The 17803-nt window shown below is 43.7% G+C and overlaps 1 protein-coding gene across 4 annotated transcripts in view; it reads left to right on the top strand.

The window, feature by feature from the left end:
- Positions 1-16540, top strand: part of CBFB (core-binding factor subunit beta) — a 64057-nt gene extending 47517 nt beyond the window's left edge. The window contains exons 5-6 of one of the 4 annotated variants that reach the window (XM_082270366.1): positions 2683-2778; positions 16009-16540. In XM_082270366.1, coding sequence (XP_082126492.1) covers positions 2683-2778; positions 16009-16071 — 159 coding nt within the window. In that variant the 3' untranslated portion in view covers positions 16072-16540. Of the gene's footprint in view, positions 1-2682; positions 2812-15990 lie in introns of all 4 variants that reach the window. The other 3 variants (XM_082270369.1, XM_082270367.1, XM_082270368.1) reach the window with 3 other exon arrangements.
- The last annotated feature ends 1263 nt before the right edge of the window (positions 16541-17803 follow it).

The raw sequence follows: 17803 nt of genomic DNA, 5'->3' as shown, positions 1-17803 counted from the left end.
TAGACTTGGTCCAATTGATTCGTATCCCCGAGAACCTCCCAAACTCGTCAAACAGTTCAAGGGGCGCTCTAAGGGTCTCCTCTGCATCCTGAAGGTACAGTAGGGTATCATCGGCATATAAGGATAACTTCTCCAACAAGGGGCCCATCCTCAACACACCCACCCTGTCAGAACCTTGGATTAATATGGCTAATGGTTCGAGAACCAGGGCAAAAAGGCCGGGAGATAACGGGCATCCCTGTCTGGTTCCTTGCTGAAGTGGGAATGAAGGCGACAAGCAGTCATTGGTCCTAATGCGTGCCCTAGTAGCTTGCTACAGCATCCTCAACCACTGGAGAAACTTAGCTAACATTTTTGCATCCACGTTGATGAGAGATTATAGGTCTATAGGATGAGCAGTCCTTGGGGGTCCTTAACCCGGTTTGGAAACCAGCGCCACCACCGCCTCGGACATAGTCAGGGAGGGAGCCTAGGGCCAAGAACCGTCCAAACAGCGACCCAAGTCTGGGGGCAAGCACGTCCTGATGGGTCGAGAAAAATTCAGTGGGAAGGCCATCCATCCCGGGGGTCTTACCTGTCTGAAGCTGGGACATAGCAGTTTGGATCTCCTCCAGGGTGAGGCCCCCCTCCAACATACCAACATATGACAGGTCTCTTCTTCCAAGGAGGGGAAAGTAATCCCGTCCAGGTAAGAATACAATTCAGAGGAGGAGTAATCAACTCTTGAGGAGTACAGCTGGTGGTAATAGTGAAGGAAACGGTCGTTAATACTGTCAGGGGTCCTCAACACTTCACCCGTGTGCACGCTAGCAGGCGGCCATTTTCATTACCAAACTCAAAGACCCTTTGGGCTGTAGCTAACATGGATTTCTGTGTAATTTCTACCCTATGGAGGGAGAGCTCTCCCAGGGCACACTGACAGGCTCCATACCCAGCCTTATCTGGATTCTCAACAAAGTCAGCCTCTCTCACCCGAGCCTCCTCCTCCAACCTGTCCCGAGATCGGCTAGCAATATTAGCATGCATGATAATATATCGGCCTCCTGGGTCAGTTGTAAGATCTAGCAACTGAAACGGGAGTGTTCTATGAACCAGAACACTGACCCCACCCCCCCCCCCCCCTCGAGTAGCTGGAGTACGTGTCATGATAGTGTGAGCTCACCCAAGCCCTCCTGAGGCCCAAAACACGGGACCCCAGTAGGTGAGTCTCCTGAAGTATACAAATGTGGGGCGCATATTTTTTTTTAAATAAAGACAAAAGACCTCTTATGTGCAGAGTTGAGGCCTCGCACACTCCAGGAGTCTATGGATATTTTAGACATGGGAAGAAAACAAAATAAATGAGGAGTCTCACCCAAGATGCAAAACGCACTCCAGCCCTCCAGAAAGAGTCACATGGAAGGACACCAATTCCCCAGGGGGGGTCCACAGGTCCACCACCTCCACAACCCCTCCAGGCGGCACCAACTGGGAGTAAAACATACACCATGCTTATAAGGAACAGTAGAAACAGTCATGTCCATAAAAACAAAAAAGAACTAAGAAGAAAACAAAGAAACCATTTATCCCTGAACTGCCAGCAACGGCTGGCTGCCACTTCCCCCCACCCCGCGAGACCCACAAAAGGTGAGACCTGATCTTTCCCAAACGTTAAAATAAACACAGAGTGGAGCGTGTACCAGACTTGGAACTTTGTCCATCCCACTCAATCCACCAGTCTAGGAGAGAGGTAAGTTTAAGGATAAATAATATGCATAAAGTCTCAACTGGAGATGCTGAGCAATATTCACGAGCTGGGTTTCAGAACATCACCTGGACTATGCCAGGGGTACAGTCCTAATAACAGGTGTGTCAACTTGTAGAAATAACCATTACCAACATAGGCCACCAACAGTGGCAGATCCAGCAGGCAGAGTTTTGCCATCCTCCGGGAGCATCCAGGACAGTCCAGGCAATGAAACATCCCCTCGGCCCGGCCATCCCACTCCCATCCGGGGTAAGGAGTTAGCAGGGAAGGAGGTCAAGACCAGTGCAAAGACATAACAGCCCTTGCGGGCACAACAAGTAAAAGAGTAATCTCCAGGGGGTCTTGTTGTCATCCCATAGGCGGCAAAGTCTCCAGTCAGGCCGATGCATCTTTGGGGGAGGTAAAGAATCTGATTGTCTCCCTGTCCACCACACGCAATGAAGCAGGGAAAAGGACACTGCACTTCAAGCCTTTAGAACACGTAGTAGCCTTGACGGAATCAAACGACCAGCGCAGTCTCTGGGTTTACACAGAGTAATCAGGGAACAGCATCAGTTTATGGTTGTTATAGGCTATCTTCCCCTCTGATCGAGCCGCCTGCAGCAGCTCACCCCGGTCTCTAAAGTTGAGGAGACGCACACTGGGGCTTATTTAAAGAGTAGTCGCAAGGTGCAGTCTGATTCCTTGGTTCATTTAAGTTATTAAATCTCATCACATGTAAGTTGTTTTCTTTGTATGAGTCTTTGCAGAACAGCATCAATTTTACATATACCAGCATAATGGATTGTTTAGTTATTAAGCACACTGTCAGCATCCTGGGCCTAGAAGGCAACCAGCATTATTTAAAATTCTTTTTGGATAAAGGTCTTCTTAAAAATGCAGTACAGATTTTTCAGCTTGGAAACCTGGCAGACTTGATTGTACTTGTCTTGCAGCAAGAAGATGCTCTGGCACAGCAGGCATTTGAGGAAGCTCGCAGGAGAACCCGAGAATTTGAGGACAGAGATCGCTCTCACCGGGAGGAAATGGAGGTGAGAGTTTTACGACCACGCTGCCCTTAACTGGTCAGTACCCCGAGTAATAATAATAATTATTGTGTGCATGAGTTCCCAGTCTAGCGGGGAGGACCCTGTACATAGTCCATAGACCTAAATGTAGAAAAAGAAAAATGTTATAGTGATAGTGAAACATCGCAAGTATAGAGAGGAAATGTTTGCTTATAGCACACGTCAAAAAAAAAAAAAAAATTCTAAAACCTTGAAAATGATTAAAAAATGCCCAAACATGGTGTGATTTTTGTAGACCTGAGCTATCAAAAGGATTTGTAATGTATGGGTGTCATAACTGGAAAATAGGTTCTCTTCCCCACTGACTCAGCCCAGCAGTATCAGTGGGTATCACTCAGGACTGGTAGGAGTATAGCTCTGGTCACATGGGACCTTAACAAGTTGTAGGGAACTTCTGCTTTGGTCACTTGCAGCACCAAGGGGCCCCATGTAATATTCAGTATACTGTATGTAATGCTACAGAAAGCTGTCAGAAACTGTAGACATGCTACTGGAGACTGTGGACAAGCTACAGGAGAAGGTCAGTGAGTGCGGACAAGCTACACAAGGCGGTCAGTGAGTGCAGACAAGCTACACAAAGCAGTCAGTGAGTGCAGACAAGCTGCACGAGGCGGTCGGAGAGTGCAGACAAGCTGCACGAGGCGGTCGGAGAGTGCAGACAAGCTACACGAGGCAGTCGGAGAGTGCAGACAAGCTACACGAGGCGGTCAGTGAGTGCAGGCAAGCTGCACAAGGCGGTCGGAGACTGCAGACATATGCTGCATTATTGGTTAGGGACATGTTGCACTAACATTGCAAATCATTTACAATTCAGTACCCTCGCTACTAATTGATGAGGTCTGAAGGCTGCCATACAAGAAGTACCAACCAACCCATGGGTGATGTCAGGGACCACAGCTGAAGTGCCTTATATATTGTTAGCTGACTGCAGTGGATGACACAGAGGCAAGTAATGTTTTACAACTTCTGTGATGTCACTTTTAAAACAATTGGCTAAACCATCTGACCTGATTCTTGATAGCCAACTAGTGCAAAAAGCATGTTCAGCCTCATGGTTTTTCTTTCCTTGCACAGATTGGTTCATCTTTTTATTATTTTTCTGAGACGTGTGCTCTCATTCAAGCCTTTTCTGACTCGTCAAACCTCTTCCACTCACAGCTTTTGCATTGTCAGCCACCCCTTTTATAAAAAAAATAAATAAAAATCTGCCACAGGCCTGCATGCTCAGCTCCATTTCCTCACCACAATATGTCAACTTGTGATTTCAATTTGTAGACCTGTGTATGGATAGATGGGAGCGCCCTCTGCTGTTCAAATTATACCAGTTTATTTTGCTGAAACATTGTTTTTTTCTTTTTGCATGCTTGCTGGTTAGATTTATTTTATTTATTTTTTTATAAATTTGATGTAGTTTTAACAGTGGTTTTCTTTGTATTTAATTTAATGTACCAGTGTAAGAACTGGACGTAACCAAATAAATAAGTCTAAAGTATGTCCGGTGCCCCTTCCTTGCACTCAATTATGCTGGTAATGTTCTGCATGGTAAATTGTTAATTCAGGATTCTGCGCTATGGTAATCAGAGAAGGGCTGCTGCCTACCCCAGAAATCCCGAAATCGGGAATAAAAGTAAAAAGTGGCGCTGCCAATGATGTGTGCAAAAAAATGATTCTAATAATATAATCGTAAGTGTACAAACCTTTTAAAAGACAGTGAAATAAAGTGAATACAACACATATACATCATGTAAACCCTGTGAATAAGCAAGTAAGTGGTATCCCTGAAAGACACTCCTACGATCCAGAGAAATACAAGCAAAACAAAAAATATATCAAAAAGTGCCAAAAAAAGGAAAAAGTGTGTGTGTGTATATATATATATATATATATATATATATATATATATTTATATATACGTGCAGTAAAAATATATGCAGTAAAAAGTCCACAATCTAAAGTATATATGCCAAAGTCCTTAATATGCAGATCAACCTTCAGCGGAAATTACAAATTACACACATAAGCCTCTTCATGAAAAAGTGACAAGTGGGGAAAAAAAGTGACTTGTGTCTTAATATTCAGTGTGGGGATAAGTGATGTACACTCATGCTCCCCCCCCCCCCCCCCCTCCTTCAGGTTTCAGGTCCACACTCGCCACAGAGTCGCACCCCTGCAGGGGTGAAGAGCATTTAGATATAAGCCAGACTAGATCCTCTCTCCTCCTACTTCTCGTCCGTCTGGTTGCTGGGTCTCTCTCTGAAGGTTGATCTGCATATTAGGGACTTTGGCATATATACTTTGTATTGTGGACTGTTTTTTTTTTTTTTTTTTTTTTTTTTATTTATTTATTTTTTTTTAATTTGAAATAAACTTTGAGTGCTATGCACAACATAATACACGCATAAACAAGTCTGGTATAGGAAAACATAACTCAATAAACACAGGTAACAAAAAAAAAAACCTTTCCGCATGAAACAATCTTCATAGATAACATAGTGAGTTTAAAGTACCAATAGACTGGCTGATCCGGCATCCCACCTGAGAAACCATATATTGAGTAATGTCAAACACCACATGGTCTATCATAAACAGGAGTGGTACCCTATAGCATTCTATTTTCACTATTATAGAGTACAAGTTGAAGTTGACTGTAACCATCTATCCAAAATTCTATCAAACTTACCTAGGCATCCCCTATTGATATAAATGAATTTCTTATATGGTAGGGTATTGTTGATTTAAGCTATCCACATTGCCAAGGTTGGAGGTGTATCCTGGATCCAGCACCTAGCTATAACCTTCCTTCCCCCGACTAGGGTTTCATGTAGAATTTGAAGTGTATATTTATCAGTGTCAAGTCAGGGAATATAGCTAACAGGCATTGAGCCGGATCCATTGCCACTGGCGAGCCTATCCGATCATGCAAGAACTGGACGACCTGCATCCAGAACCCACGGATGCGAGGACAATGCCAGATCAGGTGACCAAAAGTGCCAATAGACACATGGCACCTAGGATATTCAGAACCGCAAGAGGGGTCAAATTTGGCCAACCTCCCAGGTGTCAGGTATGCTCTATGCACAATATATATTTGTGTAAATTTATCAGACATTTTTGGGGATAAATGTCTCAAGGGCTTTGGTCCAAGCGTCTTCATCTATTTCACCAACCTCCCCCCCCCCCATCCATTTAGTTTTAATAGACTGTGCAAGAAGGGATGCAGCTGGGGTAATTATCATATCATATAAGATGGATATGAGCTGTCGTTGTTCATTCACGTTTAGTACTTCGAACACCTCCAAAGGGGATAAGGTTGGGCAGGTGCCTACAAACTGAGAGTGCAAAGCCTGCTGCAATTTTAAATACCGAAAAAAACACAAAGTTGGGGAGATTAAATTCTGTTTTTATTTGGTCAAAATTTTTAACACTAACATTTTCTATTACATGAGATAAAAGCTATATTCCTCCAGATATCCATAGTACAGGGTCCCGAACCTGGAGAAGTTCAGGTAAAAGCCCATTGTACCACAACGGTGTGTTGCCGTGTAGTTCAGGGCAGTTCATTTTGGAGATGGCTAGATCTCCTGTGCTGAAAGAAGACCAGAGCATTCCAGAGGACCAGTTGAACCGCCCACACTCCGCTGTAGATCGCAGAACGGGTGCGGAACTCGTCTGTCTACAGAACGGCATACCAAAGAGAGGTATTTATATCGATCACCCCTATTGATATGATAAAAGTGTGATAACTGCGCCGCCAGGTAATATGCACCAAAATCCGGGGCATCTAGGCCTCCCAGTGCGACAGGTTTCTGCAAGGTTTTCCATTAAAGTTTGTGCCTATTGGGTCCCCATATAAAGGACTGTAACAAGGTATCCATAATTTTGAAATATTTAAAGGGAATATATAATAATATAGGCGCGAGTGCCATAGTACATAAAAAATTTTAGGCAGTAAGATCATTTTGACCAAGCCCACTCAGCCCATCACACCCAATGTTAATCTGGCCCATACCTGAGTTTTTTGTCTTTGATTAATGAAAAAAGGGGTTCTATGTTTAGCGGGATATAATCTGCCAAGGATCTAGACGCCTGAATCCTCAGATTTTTCACGACCCTAACCCTGACCAAAGGTAAAGCAGCTTGTTCGGGCGATGGAGGGAATAGATCTATGGGCAGAATTTGGGATTTATCACAGTTTATTTTCAGCCCCGAAAACCTACCGAAGAAGGGCCAGAATCGTTCAGGTATAGCATCATGTCGTCTGCATATAAGCCTATCTTCTCCTTCAAAGATCCAGAGCACAATCCATGTATCTCTGGGTGACTCCTTAGTGCGATCGCCAAAGGCTCAACCGCTAATGCATAGAGAAGTGGTGAGATAGGACAGCCCTAATGCGTCCCTCTTGACAATTGAAAGGACTCAGAGATACGGCCATTGGCCACCACTCTAGCCTGTGGCAAATTATATAGGATGGTAAGCCATTTGATAAAGTTTGAGCCAAAGTCAAATTTATGTAAGCATTGCCATAGGTATTGCCACTCGACTGAGTGGAAGGCCTTAGCTGCATCCAGGGCCACGACTACTCTAGAGCCAATTTGATTATGGAAAGCTTGTAGGTTCATAAACAAGCGCCTGGTCTTGAAGGCTGTATTTTTACCCAGCATAAAGCCTGTCTGATCCAAGTGTATAGAAGACAGGATAACTTTGTTCAACCTCAGGGCTAGAATTTTGGCTAATATTTTAATATCGGTTTGCAAAAGAGATATAGGCCTATAGGATTCAAGTTGGTGTGGGTCCTTCCCAGACTTAGGGATAAGGACTATGAGAGCTTCTCGCATAGACTCGGGAAGTACAGACGCATCGAATATAGAACTATACAGGGTTAACAGTTCAGGTACCAGTACGTCAGCAAATTGGACATAAAATTCTATTGGTAGGCCATCTGAGTCAGGGGTCTTAGCCTTAGCAAATTGGGTCAGAGCAAGATTTATGTCCTCTGCAGTAATAGGGGCTTCCAACACTTTTACCTGTTCAGTGGTCAACTTAGGAAAATCATGTGCATCTAAAAGGTTAGATAAGTCTTGTTGTGAGAAGCTGACCCTAGATGTGTAGACCTCTCTAAAGAAGGCTGCAAATTCCTAGTGATTGCCTCAGGATCTGAGGGATCACCTGCTCCAACTGAATGTAGCGTAATGATCACCAGGGGTCTCGAGTCTAGATGGGCCAAATAGGCCAATAGTTTGCCTGGCCTTTCCCCATGTTCAAAGCTTTTCTGCCTACTAAAGAACCGCTTGTGATTGGCCCTCTTGTAACATAACTGATCAACCATTCTAGTTTGAAGCTTCAACTGTGTCAGCAGTACCTGAGAGGGTGAACTTACATACTAATCTTCTAAAGTAGCTAATTGAGTAATAGCTTGCTGGTAGGATAACCTGGAGGATCTCTTGAATCTAGCAATAGATTCTGTAATCAGTAGGTGGGCATGCTTTTTAAACGCCTCCCACACCACCAGCGTTGAAGCTGTATCAGAGTTAGAGGCAAAGAAAAATCTCCATTCCGAAGTCAAACGATCAGTGTCTGGGATGACATTCAGCCAAAAAGGGTTTAGTCTCCAATTCCGCTCTGGAGGGGTACCAAAGGGTGCCAGCTTAATCCAGTAGGGGGCATGGTCTGATAGTATACGAGGGCTAAATCCCGATGACTGTAACTTTTGGTAATGGGTGCAAGAGATCCAAATAAAATTGATACGGGACATGGTTGAAGGAGATGTTGAAAAACAGGAGTAAGCCTGCTTGTCAGGGTAAAGGTACCTCCAGGTATCTACCAGGGTGTGACGGTGTTCACCGTCACTGGAATTTAAGGACAGATGGGTGATGGTTTGGATTGCTTCATATTTGCCAGCAAGGTCTCCATGTAGGAATATTGAGATTTGTTCCCATTTGTCATGAGGTCTTTGACCAGGAAGTACAACTCCTAATATGGTCATTCCAGGAAGTTCAATGAGGAGACTGACTGTCTAACAATGTTGCTTTTGTCTGAGGTGGCTTTCCATTCACCTATTGTCGGGTGTGCTAATGAACCCACATGTCTGCTAAGGGATGTATTGACACTCAGAGTAATGTGTATTAGGGGGGCTCGTTATGGAACTATTGTTCTGTGTCTGGCTATTGTGTACATTGATTGTCCCCTGGGGGCTTCTGTCTCATTACACATAACAGTCCTTCTAATCAAGATAACGGGCCAATCCCTGCTGACTCATTTTCAAGTCCTCATTTGCATGGCTACGGAGGACCTGAAGGAGAACGGCATGTACTGTGCAATTGACCAATGGGAAAGCGGTTGTTGGGGGCAGGATGTTCCAAATTCTGTATAAAAGTGTGCTGTGTATTTCCAATAAATTGTCTTCCTGTTTGAACTTACATACAGCCTGCTTGGTGTTTTGTTCTAATGGATTCCAAACGGCACATAGCTGTAGTTCGGATCCCGGAGCCTTGGTTGACCGAACCATCAGACGTTGCGATCTACAAGCTGACTCACTAGAAACAGAGGAGTGTCTGGAGAGCGGAAGCGAGCGAGCAAAACCTTTCATCAGCCGACCGAACCTAGTCTCATGGTCCGTGCAGGTGACTTCTGAGTCCGGGCTCAATTTTTCTAGGTATGGGTTTGTTACCATGTTAAAGTCTCCTAGTCAAATTGCCGGAATCGACAATCGGTATTTGGACATGAAGGCAAAACCCTCTCCAAGCACAGCAGAGCTATATGGGGGGGGAGGGGGGGAGGCATATACCAAGCTAATATCAACAGAGGACTACCTTGCATATAAGAACACATATCTGCCCTAGGGATCCAGCACCACCTCCTGGACCTCAAAAGGAACCAGTTTAGTAATAAGTACGCACACGCCCCTGGAATATGGGGTGTGGGTGGCGTGGTATGTCCAGCCGAGGGAGCCCTCTAGATGGGTCTCCACAAGCACAATAATGTCTGCACGCTGCTCCTTCAGAAACGATAGTAGAGGCGTACGTTTAAGCTTGTCACGCACATTCCACGTTAGAAACTTCAAGTGGGCCATGTTGAAAATTTTAAAATAAATTGTTGAACCACGTGGTACAGGACCCCAACACCCAGACAGCGCTAACAAAACCCATGCATCGGCACAGCAAACTGTCCATACATTAGACAATGACAAGTTAGATTGTTTCTCATCCATTTTTAGGTCATACGGAATAGTCGTCATAACAACCATAACACTCCCATCCCACCCAGCTCCATATGCACCCAAACTTTTGTGAGCATATGTACCAAACTGAGATTTAAAGAAACATATACACATCCAGCACCAGCACGGAGCTGCAGTCAGAAACCGACAGTAGAGCTCCAGCTGGAGTACATTACTTGAAGAAAAAAGCAACTGCTTAAAGTTATCACAAGGGGGTAGAACATCCTCTGAAATACAAACTGAGCAATAGGACGCATTATGAACCGGGGTAACATCATTTGTCTATGCACTGAGCCGTGCCAGCTCTCCGGTGGTTATGAGGCAGGAGTAAGGACTAGAATTCAATAGCATACTTAATTCAGCACCAAGATGAAGAGACTTTAAAGACAAAAATGAAAAAATAGGCAGGAGTAAAAAGAAAAGGGAGGAGAAAAAAAAAACTATTTATAAAATCGGCGATAGATAAGAAATCAGGAGATAAAGCTGTTGTAGCCAGACTCAGGGTTCCTCCACGTCTCACACTCAGGAAGGCGAATTACCATGAGTAGGTCTCCATGTATTGAACAGTGGTAAAAACAAAGGAAAAAATATTAATTTGTCCAATCAGTCCAGCCATGCGACTGCTGCCTCAGGCTCCTCAAAAAAATGAACATGGTCTTCACCCACTACACTCAGGCGAGCAGGAAATAGCCTAGAATATTTCAGGTTGTGGATCCGCAGGCGGTTTTTAACGTCCTGTAAATCTGCAATGCTGTCGCTGGGTTTCCACCGAAAGTCGGAACGCCAGGATATGGTGGGTATGTTGGGGAATTTTGCCCTTTTCACTTGTCAGGCGGAGAATGGCATTGCGATCCTTTAAAATTGAGCAATTTAGCTATGAAGGCTCACGGGGGAGCTCCTGGCGGTGGTTTCTTAGCTGGCATGCAGTGTGCACGTTCCACCACAAAGGCCTGTGAAAAGGCTGTTCACCCATAGGTGAAAATGAGCAGTTCTTCCAGAAAGGTTGCAGGACAGTTACCCTCCGAGTCCCCCTGGCAGACCAATAAAGCACAACTTATTGCGCCACATACGATTTTCAAGGTCATCTTGCTTCTGTTGTAATTGTGCTATATGACGACTTGCCCGGTCAGCCGAGTCTTGGAGAGTTGGGACGACATCTTCCATACGGCCTATTCGCTGCTGAGATTCCTCCACACGGTCCTGCAGCTTCTGGAAATCCTGGCGTATCAGTGAGATGTCAACTTTCCCCTCTTCCAGCTTAGTGGTGAGTGTAGTTTGACAGGGGGAAATCGCTTCCAGAATCTCGCTGTTACCCGCACCCGGTGGGCACAATGTGCTTGGGAGAGAGCTACCATCTTTGGTCAGCTCATCCCCATCCTGCCAACAGAATTTGTCAGTTTTGCGGCCGACTCTGAAGCTTTGCGAGAGGGAGACATGTCGCAAGGAAGTGTCCCGTCTCGGGTGTCGGTATATCAGGTATAATATCTCGGCTTAGAGGTAGCAGGATAGTTGAAAGGATGAGATTTCCCAGATAGCTCAGCTCAGACACGTGTTATCTCGTGCAGCTTCAGGCCACGCCCCATTGTGGACTGTTTACTGCATATATTTTTACTGCAGGTATATACCAATATACAGTAAACCCCCCTCCATTGCGGGGGTTACGTTCCGGACCCAGCCGCGAAAAGTGAAATTCTGCGAAATAGAAAAACCCTATTAAAATGCATTGTAGGTATGATTTTTTTTACTGTCACTGTACGTGTAGAAGCATTTTAAGGTCTTTAAACACACTTTTAAAACAATAGAAACTCATTTAAACACATAAAAGATACTTAGAGACAGAGCAAGAGCTATGAAAAACACAAAAATCTTTCATTTTTAATGATTTATATAGTAAAATAACATTACAAAAAAAACCGAATTACCGGGACCGCAAAAACTGAACCGCGATGTAGCGGGGGATTACTGTATATGTTTTTTTCAGCACTTTGAAATATATTTTGTTTTGGTTGTATTTCCCTGGATCACAGGAGTGTCTTTCAGGGATACCACTTACTTCCTTATTCACAGGGTTTACATTATTTATGTGTTGTAATCACTTTATTTGATTGTCTTTTAAAAGGTTTGTACACTTCCTTTTTTATTATTATTATTATTATTATTATTTTATTTTTATTTTTTTTGCGCACATCATTGGCAGCGCTACTTTTTATCTCTCTACTTTTAATGTTCTGAATGATGCCGGCCATTTTTCTGCATATTTATTAAGCATAAAATAGAAGTAAAAACAAGGCCTATCAACTGATACAGGAACACTGTTATGTATGCACAGTGTATCCGGAAAGTATTCACAGAGCTTCATTCTTTCCACATTTTGTTAAGTTACAGCCTTATTTCAAAATGGTTTAAATTCATTATTTTCCTCCAAAATTCTACAAATAATACCCCATATGGACAACGTGAAAGAAGTTATTAATTAAATTAAAAAATGAAAAAAAATCCCATGTACATAAGTATTCACAGCCTTTGCTCAATACTTTGTTGAAGCACCAAATACTGCCTCAAGTCTTTTTGAGTATAATGCTACTAGCTTGGCACACCTATTTTTGGGCAGTTTCTACAATTCTTATTTGCAGGACCTCTCAAGCTCCATCAGGTTGGATGGGGGGGGTCAGTGCAGAGCCATTTTCAGATCTCTTCAGAGATGTTCAATCAGGTTTAAGTCTAGGCTCTGGCTGGGCCACTCAAGGACATTCACAGAGCTGTCCCGTAGCTACTCCTTTGTTATCGTGGCTGTTTGCTTAGGGTTGTTGTCCTGTTGGAAGATGAATCTTTGCCCCAGTCTGAGCTCCAGAGCGCTCTGGAGCAGGTTTTCATCAAGGATGTCTATGTACATTGCTGCATTAATGTTTACCTTGATCCTGACCAGTCTCCCAGTTCCTGCCACTGAAAAACATCCCCACAGCATGATGCTGCCACCCCCATGCTTCATTGTAGGGATGGTATTGGCCAGGTGATGAGCGGTGCCTGGTTTCCTCCAGACATGACACTTGCCATTCAGGCCAAATAGTTCAATCTTGTTTCATCAGACCAAAGAAAGTTGTTTCTCATGGTCTGAGAGTCCTACAGTGCCTTTTGGAAAACTCCAGGCTGGCTGTCATGTGCCATTTACTGAGGAGTGGCTTCCTTCTGGCCACTCTATCATACAGGCCTGATTGGTGGAGTGCCGCAGAGATGGTTGTTCTTCTGGAAGGTTCTCCTCTCTCCACAGAGAAACGCTGGAGCTCTGTCAGAGTGACCATTGGGTTTTTGGTCACCTCCCTGATGACTAAGGCCCTTCTCCCCCGATCGCTCGGTTTGGCCAGACAGTCTGCTCCAGGAAGAGTCCTGGTGGTTCCAAACCTCTTCCATTTATGGATGATTGAGGCCACTGTGCTCATTGGGACCTTCAATGCTACAGAATTATTTTTTTTTTTTTCTCTATGCTTCCCCAGATCTGTGCCTCAATACAATCCTGTCTCCGAGGACTACAGACAATTCCTTTTGACTTCATGGCTTGGTTTGTGCTCTGACATGCACTGTTAACTGTGGGACCTTTTATATAGACAAATGTGTGCCTTTCCAAATCTTGTCCAATCAACTTAATTTACCACAGGTGGACTCCATACAAGCTGTAGAAACATCTCAAGGCTGATTAGTGAAAACAGCATGCAGCTGAACTCAATTTTGAGTGTCATGGCAAAGGCTGTGAATACTTATGTAACTTATGTACATGGGATTTTTTTTGTTTTGTATTTTTAATAAATTTGCAAAGATTTCAAACTAACTTCTTTCAGGTTGTCGTCATGGGGTATTGTTTGTAGAATTTTGATGAACATAATGAATTGTATCAATTTTGGAATAAGGCTGTAACATAACAAAATGTGGAAAAATTGAAGCGCTGTGAATACTTTCCGCATGCACTGTATTGGCACAATCCCCATTACAGTCATTAATGTATTAGTGTATAAGTCGCATACCTGTATCTTAATGTCCATGGTCACCTTTTATCAAGCTGCAATCTTTTTTTTTTACTAAGGGGTTTTCCACTTTAATGGAAAATTGATGTGCTGCCTGTTGACAGTGTCGTTATTCATGCATACACAAGCAAACTACCCTGTGGGATCTGCAAAGTGCAGCAGAATACTTTATAAACTTGAAACAAATAGGGAGTGGGGTGTTGTGGCTAGCGCTGTGGGATGGCAGATCTGGGGTTCTAGATTTAATCAGTCACCACCCTGTCTGTTTGGTATCTGGATGTTCTTCCACAGCTCTAATTATGAAAGCTGCAGGGCAATTGCTCTGCTGCTGTTATGAGGGGGTACACCGGGCCCTTAGAACTTAAAGCTAAATTCCACGTTTCTTAAAAATTTGTAGTGCCCACCTTCCCATTGCAAGGGTTAACTACCCCATTAGGTCTCGGGGTAAAAGAATATGGTGTGCTACTTGCCTTTTATTCTTTGCTTTGGGTTGTAGACTGACCCACGCAGTCCTCAAGTGCACTGCAGTATTATTGGTCCTACATTGTGCTTGATGACATGAGCTTGTAACCACTGCTGCAGCAGCTTAGAGAAGAGGCTGTGGGGATTGGTTAAAAAGGGTGGAACCTGGCGCACAACAGGGGAAGGGGTGTCCAAAAACTTCGCAAACTCCAATATTATACATACAGACATATGCTACTATAATAACAGTAACATGATGGTATGTATATTAAAAAGTCCATATGTAAAGTCCATGTACATGTATCTCCAAACACCACACTCCGTAGGCTGCTATGGAAACAAGTAGAAGGGGCTTGTGGCGAGCTGGAAGGAGAACACAGGCGCCACACTAAGTGCAGTATATCGAGATATAATGTTTAATAAACCAACGAAAAGGTACTCACAAACAAATGTATAAAACCAGCATGACAGTATCATGAGGGGGGATGATGATCCCGGTGTCCGAATTCAGGATGGCACAAGCCGTCTCAGAGCGCTGGGTTGTATCGAGTGAACGATCGGTACTTCCCATCTACAGGGGACACAGCACTAGCCGTCCTGACGTCACTTCTGGGATACGTACTGGCGCCGGCGATGCGTTGTCGTAGCATGCGCTCCTTCTTCAGGCCCGACGCCAGTACGTATCCCGGAAGTGACGTCAGGACGGCTAGTGCTGTGTCCCCTGTAGATGGGAAGTACCGATCGTTCACTCGATACAACCCAGCGCTCTGAGACCACTTGTGCCATCCTGAATTCGGACACCGGGATCATCATCCCCCCTCATGATACTGTCATGCTGGTTTTATACATTTTGTTTGTGAGTACCTTTTCGTTGGTTTATTAAACATTATATCTCGATATACTGCACTTAGTGTGGCGCCTGTGTTCTCCTGTGGGGATTGGTTGCTCATCATCAAGGAAGCCTGCTGGAGCAAGGAAAAATGTATTACTCCCTTGTTCCTCAGGCCCTTGAATAGGGTTTTAAGAGACCGAGCTGTAAAGTAAATGGCCTCATATGGATCATTATGTTGGGGAGCTCTGCTTTGCAGTGCTACACAATGGTTGTGCTTTACTGCTTCTTCCCACAATGCAATTTTATGGGTCTCCTGAACTACTGAAAATTGTTCACTGCCTGTGTAGATGATATCCTATTGTACAGTTTGTGAGCTATGGGAGGATGCTTGATTTCAGTACAGTTCCCAACAGTGGCTTATTTACACATGTATGTAAATATTTGATGCAATAAGAAAAATATGGAAGACCAATAATGTGAAATTCACATAAAAAATGAAGGCAACACTTCAATAATAACTCAGATTACTGAAAATTCAATCTACCTTCTTTTTCATTACAAGGTCATTTTTTCCCCTGTTTCTGTACTTCTTCTTTGTATTCTGCAAATCTCAGCTTTCACACCTACAATGCTATGTTAACTTTAAACAGAATTTCTCTTTGGTGTAGGCTCGGCGACAGCAGGACCCCTCTGCGGGTCTTGGAAGCGGGGATGATCTGAAACTTCGCTAAATCCAAAGTCCTCAGCTTCCAGTCTCGGCCATCTTCAGCACCGGGAGAAGAAAAGCCTGTGACAATCTCCTGTCGGCCACCTGTCTGTACGCATGCTACCCACACCCTCTACAAACGGTTAATGTCAGCCCCCTCTATGCAAGCTCTAAGCCACATGTAAACTGCACACAGATGGCTGTAGGGTCTTATTAACGGTTTGATAATAGGTCATGATTTTTCTACAGATTTGTTTTTGGTACAGATGCTTCCTGCATTGGATGTTGCAAGATATTTAAAGTTGACAAACTTTGGTTACCTTCTGGTAAATCCACATGCCAAAATGAGTAATGCATTCAGAGATGCAGATTGGTAACATTGCATGCAAAACCTCCTCCTGTAAAAGTTGAGCTTGACTCCAGTCCTTTCTATCTCCTTGAACGGTCTATTGGTTAGCTATAATGGAGAGGCTGGAGCTGAGCATGACTTTTTTATACAAAAAGTCAATATTTGTGTATACTGTACTTTCAGAAGCCTGTATGTCTAGAACTACAGATCATTTTGATGTGCAGTGTTTTCTAGCTGGTAATCGTGGCTTATACAGGTTTTCGTCATATGGTCATTTTGAATCGTCAAGTTGTATTGGTTTACATTAAGGTTTCACTCCACCTTCTTCTTTTTTTTTTTTTTTTTTTTTTTTTTATATAGCTTTTGGCACATTTAGGGCAGGCTAGAACAATATTTGGTTTTGAACTAAGCAGGCATTACATCATATTCACACTTTTATTTTGTTGGCCATTTAACTATTTATGAGGTTCAAATGAGCATCATATCTGATCGTAGCAAATTTGAATACATTTCTTTGGGCACAGGATGTTCAAATTACTGGGCATCCATTTAAAAAAAAAAATAAATGTATCGATGATGAATACTATTTGCAAAGCTTCAGCAAAACTTCAGGCAAACCACTAAATACACAGTTGAAATGCATATATGACCCAAACTGTTCCTTTAGTGAGCAAATTATCTTTCTGTTTCAGCAACTCAGCTCCATATGGTACCTCTCTTCCCCCAGTCTCCTCATTGGATGGATAATCCATACCATCACTGTCCAGTAGGCAGGGAGCTGATGAAGATGTGTGGATCTCACAAAAATGGCCTTAGCAGTAGGTTAACAAAAGATGGCTCACCTGAAAAACTTTCTGCATTCTTCCATAATACTTCTTGTGGCTAGCAATCCAGCATCAAATTGGTAAAAAAAACTATGCCCCGGGCCCTGTGCTTCTGTTTCACATGACCGCCCACCATTGCATTCCACCATATGCATAACGTTCAAGGAGAAGTGCAGGATTTAAAAAAAAAAAAAAAAATAAGCATTCATACTTGCTGTAGATGCAGCTTCATTCTGATGCTGCACTTGTCCCCCATCACCTATACACAAAGGACTGATCAAAGACTACTGATTGCTCAGTTCTCAGTCTTCAGTGGGCAGAGAGACAGTGGCTATCAGTCACTGGTTCTTTGCTCTGCTGGAGCGTTGGACTGAGGAGGGGGCGGGAGGGGCTGGCTCAGTCTCTCAGCAGCACGCTGAGAGGCCGAGACAGCTGGTGATCAGGCATATGAGTGGATCTCAACATTATTGTTGGGATCCCTGCAGAGCCTGGAGTGACTCTGTGATGTCAACTGATAGCAAGCTTTAGCCCATTGTCAACTGAATCTGGGTCAAAGGAGTGCAAAACGAAGTGCACTAAGTGCA

Source organism: Pelophylax lessonae (genome assembly GCF_965119305.1).
Source record: "Pelophylax lessonae genome assembly, chromosome: 10".
NCBI lineage: Eukaryota > Metazoa > Chordata > Amphibia > Anura > Ranidae > Pelophylax > Pelophylax lessonae.
The sequence above is the reverse complement of the archived record's forward strand: the minus strand, read 5'-3'. Positions and strand labels throughout refer to the sequence as shown.